The sequence below is a fragment of the Trichoderma asperellum genome, chromosome 3 (assembly GCF_020647865.1).
Source record: "Trichoderma asperellum chromosome 3, complete sequence".
Classification (NCBI taxonomy): domain Eukaryota; kingdom Fungi; phylum Ascomycota; class Sordariomycetes; order Hypocreales; family Hypocreaceae; genus Trichoderma; species Trichoderma asperellum.
In genome coordinates, this window is record NC_089417.1 from 138,603 (window position 1) to 157,501 (window position 18,899).

Here is an 18,899-nt window from a genome sequence, read left to right on the forward strand (position 1 = left end):
AGGCCACGCATCTGGTGAGCTGCTAGAGTGCCGGGTTCTGCCGCGTTATCAATTTCTAATAACATTGATTCATCTGCAAATACTTACGAGCTCCTGCTTGCATGACAATTTCGCCGTTTCACGTCTTAGGAACGTTAACTAGGATGAATGGAAAATGCGATATTGGACTTTCAAAGCGACCAGTGCAAATATACGTGTATTCTTTGCAATATTGACATGAAAGGATAGGTTTTTAACTGTAGCTGAGCCACAGCGATCATACTCGCACCATTGTCGCTCATAGACTGTGCCGACACGTTACAATTCGCTCATCGCCCATAGAAACTATAAGGAAAGTTATTGCTTTGAGAGAAAGGATTCAATCCAGAAGTGAGTAAGTCGTCACAAAAGGAAAAATTAGGTGAAACGGCATACCTATATACTGCCCTACCTGAAGGTACTAGGCACATATAACAGCGCCGGATATATACTTTCCCGCCACTGCCGTGCTGTTATTATAAGAAAGAGTTTGTATGAAAGGTGGCTAAAAACAGGAAAAGCAGACTAAAGTAATACGAAAGAATTTTCTGCTGCTAGCATAATAATATTATTCTGATTAGTCTATTGCTCGTGAGATTTTATTGGTTACCTAATAAATGTGATATTCAAAGGGAAAATGATAGCACTCCGCATTAGTACTAGTTTCCCATGGTATTGGTATTAAGCTGCTGATGATATAGCGTATCCGTCAAGACTAAACTACCTACTCAATTTATAAAAGACTCTAAATATTGACGGACTCTATTTCACGTCTCTAGGATGTTTGCAATTAAAGTCACAACTTGGCAAGTCTGCGCCTGTCAGTCCATTGGGAGAAAAAAAAAAGGGGGACAAAAATCACCACAAGCCTCATAACCCTATCGGCTGTTTTGCATAGTTGACCGTATGTTCCATATCTTCGTCAGCGAAGTCATCTTGGCATTGATGATATCTAATCCGGGGGTCGCACTAAGCTACAATTGCTCAACCCTTGCGCATCTTAGCTAATTCGGTCCGATGGCAAAGACAGTCGGAGTTTATAAATATAAATGTTAATCTAGTGGCAGAGGAAACGGTTCAAGATTTTCATACCTAATGCCTGAGAGATCTTGATTCCAGTCAAGATACAATGGCGTTATTAACTCTGTCCAATAGTGTCTTTGGCTCTATAATAAAGTCGCTTATATTGTTACCACTTCTTGCCATTCTTCTTGTCAGTATCACGCAACTCTCGGACCCAGCTGCCTGCTATACTGATAGGTAAATGGACATTGTAGGGCTTGGCTTATGCATTTTGCATTACGATCTATAATCTCTTTTTTCATCCTCTTCGTGAATACCCTGGACCATGGCTCTGGGCAGCCTCAGACATTCCATATTCTTTGGTATCAATAAGTGGCAACGCCCATAAGATAATGCTTCAAATTCACATCAAATATGGACCAGTCGTGCGTGTTGGTCCCAACACAGTGTTTTACAGTCATCCAGATGCCTCCAAAGAAATTCGTGGTCACCGTAAAGGCAATCGGGTAGAGCATCTGAAAGATCCCCATCTACACTCTGGTAATCAAAGCAATGCTATCGGTGCAAGCCGAGAGAATCACGTTCGGTACAGACGCAGCTTGGCTTATGGATTTTCGCACCAGGCCATGCTTGATCAAGAGCCAATCATCAATAAGTACGTTGATACGTTATTAACGGAGCTTAAAACGCAGTGCGCAAACCAAGAAAAAGTCGATGTTGTCAGGTGGTACAATTATACAACATTTGATATCATTGGGGATTTGGCTTTCGGTGAACCCTTCTACTGTCTCGAGAAATCAGATTATCATCCATGGGTCGCACTTATCTTTTCTGGCGTTAAGAATTTGTCATTTATATCGGTGTGCTCGAAATACGGAACGCTTGGTATGATACTGGCATTACTTTTTGTTCCGAAAGATTTACCAGCAAAAGGTAGAGAACATCGAAGGTTATCTGTTGAAAAAACGCGTAGGAGACTCGACTCGGGATCAAGCCGACCGGATTTTATGACAGCATTGACGACGACTCGAGGGTCTACAGAAGTAACTCTACATTAGGGAGATATAAGCGGATATGCGTAGAATACTAATATTTTTATAGGAATTAACATTCGAAGAGTTAGTATCAAACGCTAGCCTGCTTATCGCTGCTGGTTCAGAGACAACTGCCACGGCCTTGTCGGCAACAACCTACTATCTTGGGCTCTATCCAGAAACCTTTCGGAAGCTGGCTGATGAAATTCGTTCATCGTTTCGGTCGGAGAAGGATATAAAACTAACTAGCGTTCAGCACCTCAATTATTTGAAAGCCGTGATTGACGAGGCGATGAGGTTATTTCCCGCGGCGCCTGGCACGCAGCCTCGCATTATTTCGCCTGGTGGCGACGTAATTGTTGGCAGATACGTCCCAGCCGGTGTAAGTTGTATAGCTTTTGTGTGATATATGGTGAATTTTTTTTAGTTTTATGGTTGTAACGTATGGCTTTGCAGACTATCGTTGGAGTATGGCAATGGGTGAATCATCATAATCCCGCGCATTTTTGTGACGCCGAATCTTTTATTCCGGAACGATGGTTTGGCGATGCACGCTTCGAAAACGACAAAAGAGACGCGTTTATGCCATTTTCTGTTGGCCCGCGAAACTGTATTGGACACAAGTAAGCAGAGCTGGTTCCAAAACTTTATTGCGGAAACTAACTATACCGAAGCCTTGCGTACGCAGAGATGAGATTGATTCTTGCAAAAGTCGTTTGGAATTTTGATATAGACCTGGCAGAAGAGAGCATTGGATGGGATGTAAAAAGTAAAGTCTACATGTTGTGGGAGAAAGGTCCCATATATGTGCAACTTACAAAGCGAAAGGGGATTTAAAAAAAAGAAATGGCAAAGAACACCGTAGCCTGTGAAATTTCCAATATAGAAGGACATAGACAGCTTTTGGTATTAGTTAAAGATTAAATGATCCAATTTCACGTTCATGACCAGTTTTGTGTTCAAATTCTCGCCAATCCTGTTTCGTCGTATACATTTAAAATGGCCATATATCAACTCTTTCTCTACTTTAAAATAGTAAAACAGCAATTCAAATGCCATTGTAGCTAAATGTGCTATCCTTGAGATAATGTCTTCGGGTACTTAAAAAAAAAAAGTTGTCTGCCGAGTCAATCTGACTTCGCTCCGAAGCCTCCGCAAGGTCGAGGCGATTATATCTTAAAGTAGTCTTGGGAAATTGGTTCGGTACCAAGTCAATGAACCGCAAAAGACCTATCTTCAGAGGAGAATTTACATCTTACTATTATAAGATCCACTAAAAGTATAAGTGGTATGTATAAGTGGTATGTATAAGTGTGGTAAGATATGTCCGCTGTTGGCCACCATAATTATACCATCCGCGGATATCCGTATTCCAGTCTCAAGGGTAAGTAATCTAGTTCCATTCCGAGGGACGAAATAGCCATCAACCCACCCCTCCATGGCGATGGCCGTAATGTTGTACGTATTTGTTCCAATCAGAGCATTGATTCTTGCAAAGTCACCGTGGCTGAGAATTTAGAGTCAATCAGCCAAACATCCTGCGCAGGCAGTGTCATAGTTTAGAAAATCATACTCTGGAGAATATGGCGGCTGTTAAATTATTGGTTTTGGTAAATTTCATGAAATATCACTGGCTAATACCTTGCTTGGTCTTGGCAATGGACCTTGGTTCTGGCTAGCACTAAGGAACGCGTCTGCTCCAAGTGAGTAGTATGCTTGTCAAAATTGGCGTTATATACTAGCTAAGAGATTTAATATGGCAATATATACCACTTAAGACTTCATTTCTACTTGCTTGCCGGAGACATCAAGATGGAAAATTCCCGGTAGTATCGGCGAGCTACGGCCGTGTTGATGACCTCGAGCACTAAATAGACATCCATGCTCTTGGCTAGTTGTACTATGTAGATATCCATCTTAGATCTCGATCTATGGAAAGAAATAATGGCACTATTATGTTAATTCTGGCTGCTAGAGGAAGTTGTGTAGCTTAATGACCCTAGTATTTCACCATATAGAGTAGCTGAAGCTCTAGAAACGGATCCCCGAAGCCGTGTTGCATCTGTGTTGGGGCTATGGGGGGCCGAAATAAACTTTCTAACAAAACTGTTGATTGGCATATAAGTAGGATAGTCATGGTACGCTTTATATTTTAGGTCGTGCGGGCTGTGATTACAAATGGGTACATTTATGATGAAGGTAAGATGGCATGCGTTAATAGGTACTCATAGGTATACGAATAGCTAACTGATGGGGTAAATTGTAAATTTCGGGTGAAACTCTATAACTATTCAAACTTTTGAAGAGATAAAACTAAGCAATTTGGAAATTACTATTACTAAGATATTTCTTAAGATGTTTCAAACTGTGTCTATCGGCCCCTTCTTCGCACCTAAAATAAATGCTTGGCTTTGGCGCTGTTGACGATTCCGGAGATACTGCTCGGTGGAACTGCTCTATAGGCCATCCGTTAAACTTTTATTGTGAATCGAATGTAGGTAAACTAACACTATAATCCCTTTCACTCTTAGCACAGTGCGTGCGACAATATATTGGGCAGCATGAGGTCTTTATAGATATCAAAGTTCAGCCAGATGAAACTTGCATACAGCAGCCCTCTTTAGCCACACCAAATAAAAAGATTTGTCCAAAATGATTAATTTCGAACCTCAAGCTTGCCTAAGCCTCCGAGATTCTCTGCTATAGTATTTACATCAAGCAGCTGAGCTTGTCCCTGCCTGGTGTATTTGGATGCTGCAACGGATTACGAGGCTACTGGAGTAAGCCGAGGTACTCGATGTATTTCTAAATACCCACATCTCCGCGACATACATTCCCATAGTTGCCACATTTAGTATGCCCAAATCACCCGATTACCTCTTGACCGTTATCTATACAATCCAAAGTACTATATTGGGCCTCGAATGGGAACTAATTTCGCCATAAGTGCCCTTCTAAGCAGTTCATCAAGTCCATTCACGGAATTGGGCTCATGATCTAAATGCTAGTAACATTCTATTTGAATGAAGTTGTAACAATATAAGCTACAATTTACCTAGCAACTATGGCATTTTGTCAGTTTGTTGCAGAGAGCGTATCGATCGATATTGCCCCGCGGTACCTCTAGTCGTGAAATTGGAAAAAGTCAGTTAAATCAGCCGAGGCATCATAGGATGGACAGATAATTATATATAGAATTACGCCATATCAGAGAAGCAGCGCGGTACATTTGCGTTTTGTAGGATTTTGCGCCAATTGTTGTAAAGCTCGACCTTGCTTGATTAGAAGATGTTATAACTTGAGTTAGTATAGCCTTTTCTCTCGGTCTTTCATTTCTTTTAAAAAACAACATACAATGAAGTGAAGCTTTCACAACCCTTAAGATGCGAGCGAGAGAAAATTACACAATCATCCACTCCCTCCCCGAAGTAGTCCCAAGTCTCCTGTATTAAGCACAGTGTTATCTTAAAAGTAGGTATCATATACTATTATTACATTTGCGACTATTCATTCATATCCATATTTTATTGTCTCTGTTAAAAGAAAGTTTTCATGTAAGAATGGGCGATAGTGCATGTTGAAAAAAAATTTTCAACTTTAGCTAGGCTATTGTGTGATGTCGAGACCTTGGATCAAACGAAGTTGGATATTAGCCATGGTGGCTTTTTTCCTAATTACACCGTCCCTAATTCAATCAGTCGTAAGTAAAACACACAATAGTGAGACTTTGCTAACCGCTGACATATATGCAATGACATAAATATAACAAACAAAGGTTGCAGATGTACCGTATCAGCGCGAGATATAGTACAACTAACTACCAGAGCATATACTATTATCATCAAATCATAGGAAGGATACCTGCTACGAATCCCACATGAAATGCCGAATACTTTAACTTTAGTTACAAGTTATAGCTAGATATAGCAACTCGATTTCCATAAGATGATGCTAGTTGCAGGCGAAATATATAATAAGGCGTGTGTGACAGCTCGTTCCTGGATTCGGATGAGTATATGGATTATTGCATTTACCATTTAAGGAACTTGATCGGCAATGGCGTGCCGGAATCATTCAGTAATCCACCGTATTTGACGTCTTTGACCTTCCATTAAAGCAACAGTCATGAAACGCGCAACTCAACTTCCATGAACGAGGATACAAGTAATTTAACGAATGTCTCCTTAGCGTGGCTTAGCGTAACTCCAATGCTTGCCCGCGGCCTAAAATGGCAGGACAGCTTCTATAGAGTGCTTATATCAGACTGCACTAGTCCCAGTCGGTAAAGACCAAATTCCAAGGGACTCGCGATGTTTCGGGCCGCTGTTTTGAAGCACACGGCTAATCGGCGTTCATGCAATTGTTTGTCTATCTGTGGCTTCAATTTTTTTTAAAGGAGTCTTTGAGGTCTTATTGTGTATATAACGGACAAATGCCCTGTGTGTGGGAAGCTTTAGTTCTATCGAACAGCAGTCTTTACTTGCCGCAAGCACTCCTTCGAAACGTTTTGTCTTTTCAGCTACTCTTTACATTCTTTTTCACAAAAGATTTCCTAGCTTCAACACAATCCTTTGCAATCAGGAACTATTCGTCTGTATCCACCGCAACAATGAAGAATCAAATGCTTTCATCCATTGGCCTATTCGCCGCATCTGCTGTCGCTCAAACTGTTTTGAACAGCGGATCGGGCTTTGGAACCCTTTACTACGACGTTTCGGATGTAAATGGCTGTCAAGATGACTTTTCTCTCCAAAACGAGGGATTTGTCGAATGTAACTTCTTCACTGGTCTCTCGTTAGACCAGATGAACACCGACTACGTTGTTGCCATGAACCACACCCTGCTGGCCGGTGATTTGGCCAAGTATTGCGGAAAGAAAGTTATTGTCACCAGCAATGGTGTCCAATCTAACCTCCCACTGTTTATCGGTGATGGTTGTGCACGATGCGCTGGTGGCCCCAGCACCAACACCGCTTGGAACCCTAACGGCGCTCCAGGGTTGGATTTCAGTTACACGGTTGCTCAAGAGCTGAACAGCAACGCATGCTTTGCTGGCCACTTTGACATTACTTGGGAAATCGTTGACGAGACCCTTTACAACTTCGATACCAACGCACCAGGTCAGCCTACCGGTCCCGTAAACCAGCGCCGCTCGGTCAACAAGCGATCCGAGAGAGGGAGCCGTCGTCGTCTTTAGATTATAAACAACACGCAGTCTGAAACTTAGCTGCTATTTTACTGTTGTATCTCCCGTTGCTTCCTTTCTATATGCGAATATATAAAAACGGCTTGTACATAAAATTCTTGTATATATGTACGAATTTTGTATATATCTCCAGGCACTATTGTCGAAAATTTCGTGCCGATAGCTTTATTACCTGAATATATGACGAACATTATCTATAGTAAATAATTTAATACGCGGTGTCTTCATTATTATTTGTATTCAATAATTCATGAACAAAGTCTTACAGACATGATATCAAGCCCATACATAAACTGCGTCTTTCATTAGTCGCCAAATTTCAACGAATTGCTTAACAGTCGGCCATTCTACGCGCTAGTAGATAGCAATGTACACCAAAAGCATTTGGCCATTTATTATGACAGTATTCGCCTTTGTCATTAGCTACAACTAGAGTAACAACGCAGTCTTCCCATCCTAAAAAGACTTTCAAGTTGACAAATTTTCTCTACCGCTATTTCTTCTTTTTCTTCGTTTCTTTCTTTCTTTCTTTCTTTTTGTTTTTCATGGGTTTACATCATCTACTTATGAGAGGCTGAGGAAATACGTCAACATTTCAGGGTAGTTCGGTGTTCCAAGACCCGTTACAGGATCCCAGCCAGTAACAGCTGAGAATCCAGTGTTGCCACAAGCACTGGCAGCACTATCGCCGTTTGGTCCGCCTTTGGCTTGATTGCCAACCGTGATGTCGTTAAACATAGATGGGTTACTGTAGAGTGCAGGGTTTACAAAACCGACAGGACTCTTGCCAGCAGTAATACGCTCTTCATTTATGCGGGTCAAAATGGCAGCAAACAGAGGAGCGGACATCGAGGTACCGCCTTCAAGCACTTGTTCACCCTCATTAACGACAACGCCGTTGTCACCCACAGCGGAGACATCAGGGTAGCCACGACCGGCTTTATTGTAGATGCCTCCAGTGGTAGGGATCACACCACCTGATGTGTTGTAGGACGCATAAGTAGGGTTGTGGCTGGCAAAGTATCTGAACAAAAATTAGTTTAAAGTCTCAAATGGAATATAATAAGGCTATTGTAACTTACGAGGCTACAGCGCTGGCTTGGTAGCTTGGCGTTGTCCAGATGTTGCTGAAGCCACCGCCAGATGAGAATGATGTAACGGCGGTCTCTGCATCACCAGGCACTTTCCCAGATGGAAGGGTGGTGGCACCGACCGAGGTAACGTAAGGGCAACTGGCGGGTTCGCCGGGAGTGAAAATGTTGTGTTTGCTTCCAAGACAAGCACCAGAACGGCGTGCAACACCGTCATCGCCGCTGGCAAAAACGATGCTTGTACCCTGAAGACCGAGCTTCATGAACTCATCACATTGACGCTGTGAATCTAGTTAGCAAACATATTTCTTGAGAACTTAATTTAATAGTAAATAGTAAATTGCTGACCTCGAGATAGTAAGTGGGATAATCAGCCTCTGCGGTACCGTAAGAGAAGGAAATAACATTTGTGGGTTTAAAAGTTCCGCACATCTCGTTCCGAGTCGTGCCGTCCACGGTAGGGTCATCTCCAGTCTCGCCGTCATCGGAGAAAGTGCAATAACTTCCGTCGATGGCGTCGAGGAACGTGTTAAAGATATCATCATTCTTTACAGCAGCTTGGTAGAGAACGGTGGTCTGAGGATATATAATAGGGATAGCAATCTCAAAATCCAAGTCGGACTCTCCACCCGCGTTTCCAACACTCGTAGGAGCAGTTGCACCATCGATCGCGTCAACTTTTGGTCCGGTGTTAGAAGGAATGTTGGTGGCAAAAGCTTTCCAGAAAGAGGTGAGATCTTGCTGGGCATATGTATCTTCGGTTTCAAAGATACCCAATGCGTTGGTAGAGATGGCTGAAGTTCCAGCCGTGATATTGTACATCGATTTGATGCATTGTGGGGTAATTGCAGTACCACACGAGGACGTAGCAACTAAATTCGCAAATTTGTTAATAAGTGTGCTGCTGATACCACTTTTACTCGAAAGGTAAAAGATTTCAGACTCACGAGGATTTGCAGCCAAAAGCTGAGCAATATGAGCAGGTAATTTCTTGGAAGGCTGGCGAATCAATTTGTGTTCACGCTTCTCCGCGTTGGAGGTCCTCTTCACAGGAGCAAAAACTACACCAGGAGTGATAAAATCAATGTGTTGGGAGATCTCATTCGGTAGTGAGTACTCGTCTGTACCAATATGAACATCCCTGGCCTCGAAGTGGTCGTAAGTGCTGTATGAAGTTTTAAGTAGTGACTCAAGCTGCCCAGATGTCGTGACAAAGTCGAGCCATCCTTTGCTCTTAGAGGAAGTAATTGAGCTGGCTGGGACGCCAGATTTGACCAACCAGGCCTTTACAGTGCTGATGGAGTCTTCGCTAGGAGCAAAAAGCTCGACTACTTGATCACTCGAGTAGTGCTTGCCGTAATTCGCGGAATCTGGATGCGACCTAGTATTGCCATGAGATATGTTTTCGTGGTTCATGATATAGTTAGAGAGATGCTTACACGTCTAGTAGATAATCCATTCCCTTGTCCAGATTGTTTTGCTTCAAGGCAATGCGGACGGGGACTTGGGTGCTCGGGCTGAGCGCCTCTCGTTTAATCCATCGAGGGTTGTTGGTATCTCGTTTTTCATGGATTACTTGGGATCCAGTTGGTACTGCAATAGCCCCAGCCAAAAGGCTGTTGAGAACAACTAGGCTGATCTTCATGTTGCTTCTGTGAGCCTTTCCAAACACTTTCTTCTTATTGAACACCACTGAGTCGATAGCAGATATTTCTTGGCTTTGTACGGAGAAGGCTTGGTTTATATAGATGTTGATTGACTTATAAAAATATCTATTTGCTCCCTACCCGAAATGCTTGGTCTAGATGTCGAGAGGGGTTGATTATAGCTTTTGGATCACCTTCCCGATTTCTGAGTAATGCGCTCACCACTGAGATATCTTTTCTCAAAAGTTCTGGGCAAGATTAACCCTGCTCCTTGGAAGGTAGCCCTTTTTGGGCAAACTTGGCGAGTCCATGGCCATGAACTTCGGAGGAAAAAAATGGGGAGTGACATCGCGTTTGACGAATTTCTAATTATTAGACGGCAGCAATTGCTACTCTAGTTCATAAATTGTGTTACGAACTCCTTCCTGATTTAGCGTACTTGACACAGTCTGAATGGAGACACAAAAAACAAGCATAACAACTAAGTTACTAGCTTTTCCTTTAAATACGAAAACCACCAAGGTCTTCTTGCACCTCCACGCTATCTTTTCCTTCGCCCCAGGAATTTCACGCCAACTACTTTCACAACCGCGCATATTATAGGTCGCTATGCGTCTTTAAAGTCTTTTAAAGTCATTTATTAATTGAATATACGTAATAAGCTTGATTTCTCCTTCTATTGTTTATCAGACCAGGCTGGGCCATTCGAGCGGATCATGCGTGTCGACCTGTCTGTGGCATCATCTTCCCGGACAAGGATGCTAACGGAGGCAAATGTCAGATCGGGAAGGTATCCGGATAATCGGAAGCTCAAGCTTCTACATCCACCTCCAATGTTACTACTGCTCTCAGCGATCGGTCGAATATATGCACTCTGAGCCCGCGCCGGACGAATCTTCATTGGCAGTTTTAACGTAGAAGTACACGACGGTTATGCTAGCTAGCTCCATACTAACAATGCGCGGATATTGATCATTTTTTTTTTTTTTAAACAGAAAACCATTTTCTATACATATCTTTTTATCATAATATTTACAGCTTGCTCCCTAAGCCAATAGTTCATTTACACGATAGATGTATACTGAATAGGACCTTCGCGGTCAATCAAGTTTCCGAGTCGAACCCGCTACGACTGCGGGGCAGTAGATAGTAGTAATATCTGACAGCGGCCCCAGGATCGCTGTCGTTGTTCTCAAACAATACGGTGGAGCGAGAGAAAATACGAGTTTGGCGGAATACCGTATTCCCTCGCAAGACTCCGTAGTGATTGCCCCCAAAATTAACCAAATTAACCAATGGGGCCGGTTTATCCCGTAGTTATACTACGGAGTAAGAAAAACCGAAATCCACTGCCGAGTTTTGTAAGGGAATACGGCAGTAGCATTTTGTATCCGGTACTTCGTACTCACCTCTACAATCCCTGCCATGCATATATGCATAGATGAGGCAACATACAAGGAAAGCATGAAAGAAAAAAAGTTCCATGAGCGGCACAGAAGCCTTGCATATAATAGAAGTCGCATAGATAAGCGTGTTGATATTGAGACTAATGCTAGATTAGTAAATAAAGATACCAAGATAAGAAAATTGTGGGTGTGGCTAATTGTTTACTTGTATACAACAAAGCGGTTATGTTCCCAGATAGGTCGGCCGCAGAGTCCATGCTATTTTCATCGAGATAGTGGCTGGGGTTTGCACATATACTGTTTTAGAAGCACGCCAATACCGCTCCAAGCCATTAAATAGGTATTATCTTCTCCACTATGCTGATTTAGAACGGGTATAAATATTATACAAAGCTACACGAACAGAAAACAAGCCGTGCGCGAGTAGCATGACTCTTTTTAGGAGGGGGTGTGGAAGCCTGTTTCCTAGGGCGGGCGTTATCTTTGGTATGTAGTAGTATCGCGCTCCCCGCAGTTACATTGCTAGTAGGGAAGCACTTATCATGCTTGAGCTTCCATCTTTATCGAGTGATTTCTGCTGGTGTCACACCCCGAATTTTTGCATAGCTGTTAGTTTGAGACGGCAATCGGTTTTACAGGATGCGCGGGGCAAACATACTTGAGCCGAGCCCCGTTGCCTCACCTGCTGGCCAAACGCCGACGGCGCTTCATACCAATACTTTTGTGCCAATAGCTCTGCAATTTCCAGAGAATTGCCGATAGAGATGGGGAATGAAACATTGATAGAGAGGCTAAGCGGTTACTCCAAGGATGGTGCAGCCGGATCTATTGCTACAGCTCATATTCGCAAAGGAACTTAAACCCCAGATGGTTTTAAAATCGTAAATGCAGTTCGTCAGATGAGCAAACTTCGCATGAGATAAATGTTACTATAATCTAGAGAATGATAGTATGAAGGGTAAAAATGCTTCATTTGTTGGTCCATTATATATATATCTAGGTCGATGGAGGGAAGGGAGCTCAGACGGTATAGAGGGTATATCTTGATAGCTAACTACGCAGAAATTATCATCAAATAGTAATACCATATCCCTTGGTTATCAGACAGTGTGTGACTAGTTTACAAGCCATATTTTATGCAACTATTTAATATTATATCGTCAAGTACTCTGACCCTACTCAATGAGGGGATAAATATACTGTGCCCGTCTTGAAGAGGAAACATCCAGATATACAGCAGCTCATGCTAAATGTTAGGGGCGTTGTACATATATAAGAAGCGATCCAAAAGATACCACAGATTATGAAGAACACGAATTAAGCAAATACGGCTACCAGCATATAATACTGCTTCACATGATAGTATACACGCGGTGATCTCATCTAAGATATAATCTGCCATGATGGCACAAAACAATACTATGTTTATCAAGCGTATGCAAGTCTGATTTCTAACTTATCCTTCATACTAACAGCATAATCATGGATAAAAATTCTCAAACAACGGTGGCGTATTTCAACCACTTCTCGTCTTTTTGCAGCAGAGCCATCTCATTCTCCAGAAGGTTAATCTGTAATTCTAAACCTCCAGGATACTGACAAGAGGAGCTATCCTTTAAATCCATTGATCTCCTTCCATAGGTTGGGAGGGTACATATATAAGAAGGGCTCACTGGGCTGTCCATCAAAAACCGCATGGTGCAGAATTGACCAATACCCAAGTCCAAATCTTCAGTGCTCAGGTAAAGATGCTCCCAAGAATTAAATATGACATCATACCCGAGAAGATTCATAGGTGGACCAATACCAAACTTTTGCAGTTGCTCTCCCACTAATAAGCTGGCCACCTGCAAATTGAGACCCGTCCCATCGAGTCTCTTTGCTTCCTGTACTTCTTCAATTGCTCTCGAAATAAAATCTTCTTCTTTGAAATTTGAAAGCGGCTGCATAGCGAATATTCCCGCGACGGCATTCCCAAAATAGTCCGTTGGGAGTGGAGGCTCCAAACGTTTGCGCATACACATGATTATCGCCGCTTTGCTCATTGTAGATGCTAATTCAGTTTCCGGCGTAATTCGGATGCGAATAATGCTGCGCCACAGCAGGATGAGAATTGACTCATAAATGGTTGGGGTCAGGGAGGAGGTTTCCCCTACGGCAGACCTTAATTCTTTAATTTTATGTGCTGGGATCCAGAAAACTTTTGATACTGCTTCTGATGATGTTTGAATCCATTTGTTTGGTGACCGGTTTGATGGCTGAGAATTATCGTATAGTGCTCTTAACTTTTGGGCAGCATGCTCACTCCCTTCCAGTTCTGTTCGGCTAAGCACGGTCTTATCATGAATAGCAAATGTAGGTATCAATCCATTTTCATGCTCAAAATCGGCAACTGCTCCAAGCCTAGCCTGACGAAACCAACGTTTAACAAATCCACTGGCCCCATAGGCATCGCAAATTCGATGATCAAATGCGAGCAAAAGGACGAAGCCGCCATAAACAAAAGTTAGTTGAATGGCCAGATTTGGTGGTCCATCTGGCCAATTCATTAAGTCTTCTTTCTCAAGTCCTACTCCGAACACCCCAGTGGTAATAGTTTCCAAAGGGAACTTTCCGTTGCGGTGAAGATTTCCAAACTCAATATCTGGCCTATTTATGACTTTCAATTGGATAGCAGAAGATTCTTCTACCCTTATATATGAAGGTCTCCCATCGGCGGGCTTAATAACACGGCCCAGCAGCTGTGGATAAGTAAAGGTTTCCGGATTGAGTTCTTGGATTTGCAGTTTTAAGCTTTCTTGGAGTCTTCGTATAAGATTTTTGCCGTCTTTAGATGTGGACGAGATATTTTCGTCCATAGCATAGATGAATGCTTTGCGAATGAATCGTGCCGGAATCTGACGATCACATTCTGATAAAGGATATTCGGCGCTGAAAGTGGATTCGGGGCGGATTCGATAGATTTGTGGCTCCATTTTGTAAGTTCAAAAATGCATAATGATAAATAAAAAATGGCCGCTTCCACGTTGATACATTATTCGGGCGGGCGGTTTATTATATGTTTTCATGATCATTGTTAAACTCTAGAAGAGTCAATTAGCGCTGACGCTATACCCACGCGGTGTCAGTATTTAGGTAAATGTTGTCTGGAAACATATTGCTTGTGTTGATTTACATTTCTAGCGCTTATGTCATAAATTTTATCCCTTAAATGGCTGTGAGCTAATATTGTTTAGCTTGATGAGAGAGTTTTTAGAACACCTGGCTGTTATGTTTTTGCTTGGACAGTTATGAGACCAATTCATACTGTTTGGGTGGATATTACCTAAGCTTCGGCGGAGATTTCTGCCATATTTACTTGGTTTGAATAGCATTACGAGTCCTTAGGTTATAACGTAAGATAATTTAGATGCTATTATTATTATTTGTACATTTCATTATGCCTCAATCTCTTCTATCCACCTAAAATAGCACAAATAGTTGTCAGCTAGAGTAAGAACTTTAAGAGAGTTGGCATTCGGTTATAGTTCAGAAATCATAGGTTAACGGGCGACGGTTCTGGAACTTTATTCTTCCAAATGATATGATAATGGAAAATTGCCCACCACATACCTATACTCAAATTGAATGCTGCAAACGCCAAGACCTGACATGGATATTTCGAGACACAATGTAACCTTTTATTAGTACAGGATTTTTAAACTTCACTTACTTCCCTACGTATTTCTTTTTCCCAAGCGCCGACTACTCTGCCTTGAAGAGGTATTAAAATTGTATTCGTGCAAGACTCGGTCCATGTGTTATCAGGGCTTATTTCTTTCCTAATTTTGCCTGTAAATACTCAAATGGCAAAGATATCGATCATTAAAATAGTTTCTAGGGACATTTTCTTTGCGATCATACTACAGCTAAACAAGAACTTAACCCTTCTGCTAATAGTTCCATATATGTGTGTGCATGAGTTCGTGCATGCATGCATGTAGTTGGATAGCCAAATCTATATTCAATTATATGTAAGTTCTTGGAAGAAATAGCCTAAAACTAGAATATTTTCTATGCTGTGACAAAGCGTTCTATCGCAAATTTAGATGGACTGGGCCAGGGGGAGTAATTTCTTAAAGTTCGGTACCCCAAATCCTGTTGTAGGGTCCCATCCCTTGGTCGCATTCCAATGTGCCCCTGGGATGAAGCCAGCCTGTCCAGAAGTTAGTTTAGCCATGAAAGCCTTTGGCATCAAGATGTATACGTACTCCAGGTGGAGGGGGTCCTGTCTGAGAGTTATTTCCACCACAACCGCTAGACTGACCGGATGTTATATCCGTAAAGCCGCCCTTATATGCATATTGATAAATTAGGGGATTCAAAAACCCGAGCGCGGGCTTGCCTTTGTAAAGGCGTGCATCGTTCAAGAGTGCAACAATGCTAGCCACGACGGGTGCAGATGCAGAAGTACCTCCATTAGGACCAAGTTCTCCGCCGATAATCACTGGATAACTATATCTTACTTAGCCTCTATGGATGGTCTTAACATGGCAAAACTTACTCGGGGTTGAGACTGAGTGCTGCAACATCAGGAAAGCCGCGCCCCAAGAAATTGGCGAAACGTCCATAATATGCCTTTGTCTCAGTGCTGACATATCGCTCGAGATATGTTCTAACTGCTTCTTCTTGATACCATGGCCTCGGAAAATAGTTGCTAAAACCCCCGGATGAAAGCTCCCAAGCGATTTCATGATCAAGGTGTTGAGTTCCACCGACAGTAGTAAGATAAGGACACGAAGCCTATATTTTTTGGGAAAAAAGGATGGGAGAGGGGTCAATTAGTTTCCTTGAAGAGAACGCACGGTTTGGGGTATAACACATACCGGGAACATAGGATTAAACTGAGGAGTGGTACTGTTCGAAGCGACGCAAGACATTCCAACACCTGTGTCGCCCGATGATGCGAGAATAGATATACCACGAAGGCCCATTAACCCAATTTGATTGCATACTCGAACGGCATATGATTCTGGTACTGTCTGTTCCTCGTCACCGTATGAGTTGGTAATCACTTGTGGAAGTTCTTCGTTGGTCTTGGACATGAGAAATTCATAGAATTCCAGCCACGGCTCGTTTTGAACAGGATCTCCGATCGGTAAAGCAGGATCAGGAATATATGGCGGGATTCCGGCAACAACAAACTCTGTGATAGGAAGAGGATGCGTGAAGCTCACAATGGTTTGGACGTCCAGATTAGCCTCGCTGTCGTTTTTGTTGGCAGGTGGCTGAACGTCAGTTGCACCGTTGATTAAAAAGACGGAAATGTTTTGCTTGGGAATGCCATAGTGCTTCTCATATAGTGCAAGATCTGAAAAACTTGAAGTTTCGTTCAGGAATGAGCCAAATCCAATCCTGCTGCCGGATTTTGCAGAAGGAGTATACCCATCAAGACCGTATTTCGCTCTGAGGCAGTCTGGGTGAAAGATTTGGTATGTTTCGTTCTTGTGAATGATAGTTTGATTGCAGCCAGATGGCTTTTGTGGATTATTCAGATGTTTTGCTCTAGCAACGGAAGCCACATTCTGAGACTTCAAAGCTCTCATAGCTTTGGTCGTGCCAAAATATGTTGTCGGAGAGATGAGATCAACATGGCCGACTAGTTCTTCTGGGATCGAGTATTGAAGAGTACGCAGCTTTTCAGTTCCAGTAGAATCACTGTAGGTCTTGAAGTCTGTGGTAAGCATTGCATTTGCGGTAGAGACAGTAGTTTGAAACCAAATGCTGCCACCTTGCCTGGTGTAGCTCGCCACACCGTGAGACTTAAGCCAGGACTCTACGGCTGTGTAGGTGGCATTGCTTGGGGCGAAGATTTCATTAATTTCTTTAATGTCCAAGTACTTCCCGTAGTCGGGTGAGTCGGGCGTGGATACGGCTGCGAGTCTCCATTCCAATTCATGAATATTCTGTTGCGCGAGGGCGATCTGCAAGACAATCGATGATGAAGGGTGTGGGATTGAGGCTGACTTCCACCCATGAGGCACTTGATTAATACTTTCCACAAGCACGGCAGCAGAGGATTGCACGGCCGCAAAACAAAGAAGGCTGGCGAGCCGAAGAGCTGTCAGTTTAGCCATTTTAAGTGCAGGGCGCGATAATGAAGTCGAAAGGAAAGGAGGCAGCTCACCTCCAGGCCATCTATCGCATACTTATACCTACAGGTGTACTAGGAGGTACTTGCTATGTACTTCAACTTCAGTTGAAAATAATGTTATTTAAAGACTTAATGTACTGTACAGTACATACGGTACAGTATGTATGTAACTCTTCGCTCGATGATGCAATGTTATTATGGCTGATCAGTGCTCGTAAACCACTGGATACCAGAGTGAACGGACGCACACGCTAATACATACATGTAAAAGTCAGGTAAAAAGAGTAAAGATACCCTCGCGGACCTAACAGAAGGTCTGTGGTCTATTTCAATCCCTGATGGAAGCTTAAGCAATATATCAATTGTTACTAGTCAGGCGTTAACAGCCCATAGTTTGTGAAAGAGCGTGCCGTTCCAAGCCGCAAAACGAACAATACAATAATATCTGCAAATATGCAGCGCTGTTGATATGGCATTTCTAGCAAATTCCCGGTAGTTTATGATGTGAATCAGGATGTAGTTGCGGTACAGGTTGGCGGCCCAGTAGTAAAAAAAACAGTCAATGACCATGTGAATTAGTAAAATCCATCGGACCAACAATCCGCGCATATCTCACAAAATATCGTGTTCTTGGCCTACAGCAGTCTCCCTCTTTTCCATTTGATAGATAGATTCCGCGGTGCGCAAAGTGCAGGCAAGTTCAATTCGGTTATCTGTCCTTATCATCGGTGTTACTTTGCTAGGGCAACGGGTCGGTTAGCACCCTCCATGATTCTGAGGGACGAGAAGAACGTCAGCTAGAATAAGGATCTGATACGCTAAGACGGAACGCAAACACGACATGTGTGGTATGTATGTATCACTACCAATGCTGATAGTACTTAGTAGTAGTAGTAGTAGCTGTAGCTGTAGCGCAGCGGAGAGTTATTGGAGGTATATCAGTTTCATCCAGTTACATACATACATAACCTCTGATCAGTTTAACCTCAGGAATTTTGTACTGTAACTGCCGTCGGATGGACAAACAAACCCGGGAACCTTTCTGATTGTCGACCAACTTTGTCACAAAAGCCTTTGCCAACATAAGTATGTCACCAACGGCAGACCTCGCAAGGGGGGAATCGCCAATATCGATGTAGATCTGTTATTGATGGGGGTGGGGCGCAAAGGATGCTAATCCTTTTACCGGGTTGAATACGTATTGTAAAATATACATAGCGCGAGGTCATAGCAGCTGAGCACTTGTAGCAATTTTATATCCAGTCAGTGCAGAGATTATGCTTAATTTTCCCAACAGTCAAATACAGTATGTACATACATACATACAGTGCTGTAATTACTA

The 18,899-nt window shown here is 42.7% G+C and overlaps 5 protein-coding genes across 5 annotated transcripts; 2 read left to right on the top strand and 3 right to left on the bottom strand.

The window, feature by feature from the left end:
• Positions 1-1,433: 1,433 nt before the first annotated feature.
• On the top strand, positions 1,434-2,702 carry TrAFT101_004640 (uncharacterized protein; the record flags this gene model as incomplete). The annotated part of the gene is made up of 3 exons (XM_024909940.2): positions 1,434-2,084; positions 2,143-2,457; positions 2,532-2,702. 3 exons carry the CDS (start codon positions 1,434-1,436, stop codon positions 2,700-2,702), a joined length of 1,137 nt encoding a protein of 378 aa, XP_024759987.2.
• Positions 2,703-6,684: 3,982 nt separating this feature from the next.
• On the top strand, positions 6,685-7,272 carry TrAFT101_004641 (uncharacterized protein; the record flags this gene model as incomplete). Its single annotated transcript, XM_024900388.2, has 1 exon — positions 6,685-7,272. The coding sequence occupies one exon, from the start codon at positions 6,685-6,687 to the stop codon at positions 7,270-7,272; it is 588 nt and encodes a 195-aa protein (XP_024759986.2).
• Positions 7,273-7,495: 223 nt separating this feature from the next.
• Positions 7,496-10,193, bottom strand: TrAFT101_004642 (uncharacterized protein). Its single transcript, XM_024900328.2, has 5 exons — positions 9,812-10,193; positions 9,320-9,753; positions 8,721-9,244; positions 8,364-8,653; positions 7,496-8,305 (listed from the first exon to the last, which is right to left on the bottom strand). The coding sequence occupies exons 1-5, from the start codon at positions 10,015-10,017 to the stop codon at positions 7,846-7,848; spliced, it is 1,914 nt and encodes a 637-aa protein (XP_024759985.2). The 5' UTR covers positions 10,018-10,193; the 3' UTR covers positions 7,496-7,845.
• A 2,727-nt stretch (positions 10,194-12,920) lies between these two features.
• TrAFT101_004643 (uncharacterized protein) lies at positions 12,921-14,399 on the bottom strand (the record flags this gene model as incomplete). The annotated part of the gene is made up of 1 exon (XM_024906787.1): positions 12,921-14,399. The coding sequence occupies one exon, from the start codon at positions 14,397-14,399 to the stop codon at positions 12,921-12,923; it is 1,479 nt and encodes a 492-aa protein (XP_024759984.1).
• Positions 14,400-15,508: 1,109 nt separating this feature from the next.
• Positions 15,509-17,540, bottom strand: TrAFT101_004644 (uncharacterized protein; the record flags this gene model as incomplete). The annotated part of the gene is made up of 4 exons (XM_024902613.2): positions 15,509-15,619; positions 15,675-15,918; positions 15,968-16,206; positions 16,290-17,540. The coding sequence occupies 4 exons, from the start codon at positions 17,538-17,540 to the stop codon at positions 15,509-15,511; spliced, it is 1,845 nt and encodes a 614-aa protein (XP_024759983.2).
• Positions 17,541-18,899: the final 1,359 nt, after the last annotated feature.

What these genes read in the sequence shown, in the direction of transcription:
- TrAFT101_004642 (XM_024900328.2), bottom strand. Translation starts at nt 10,017, where the DNA reads ATGAAGATCAGCCTAGTTGTTCTCAACAGCCTTTTGGCTGGGGCTATT. An exon ending in ATGGATTATCTACTAGACGT is followed by an intron (nt 9,754 to 9,811) that starts GTAAGCATCTCT and finishes TGGCAATACTAG; the next exon opens with GTCGCATCCAGATTCCGCGA. An exon ending in CAAGCCAGCGCTGTAGCCTC is followed by an intron (nt 8,306 to 8,363) that starts GTAAGTTACAAT and finishes ATTTTTGTTCAG; the next exon opens with ATACTTTGCCAGCCACAACC.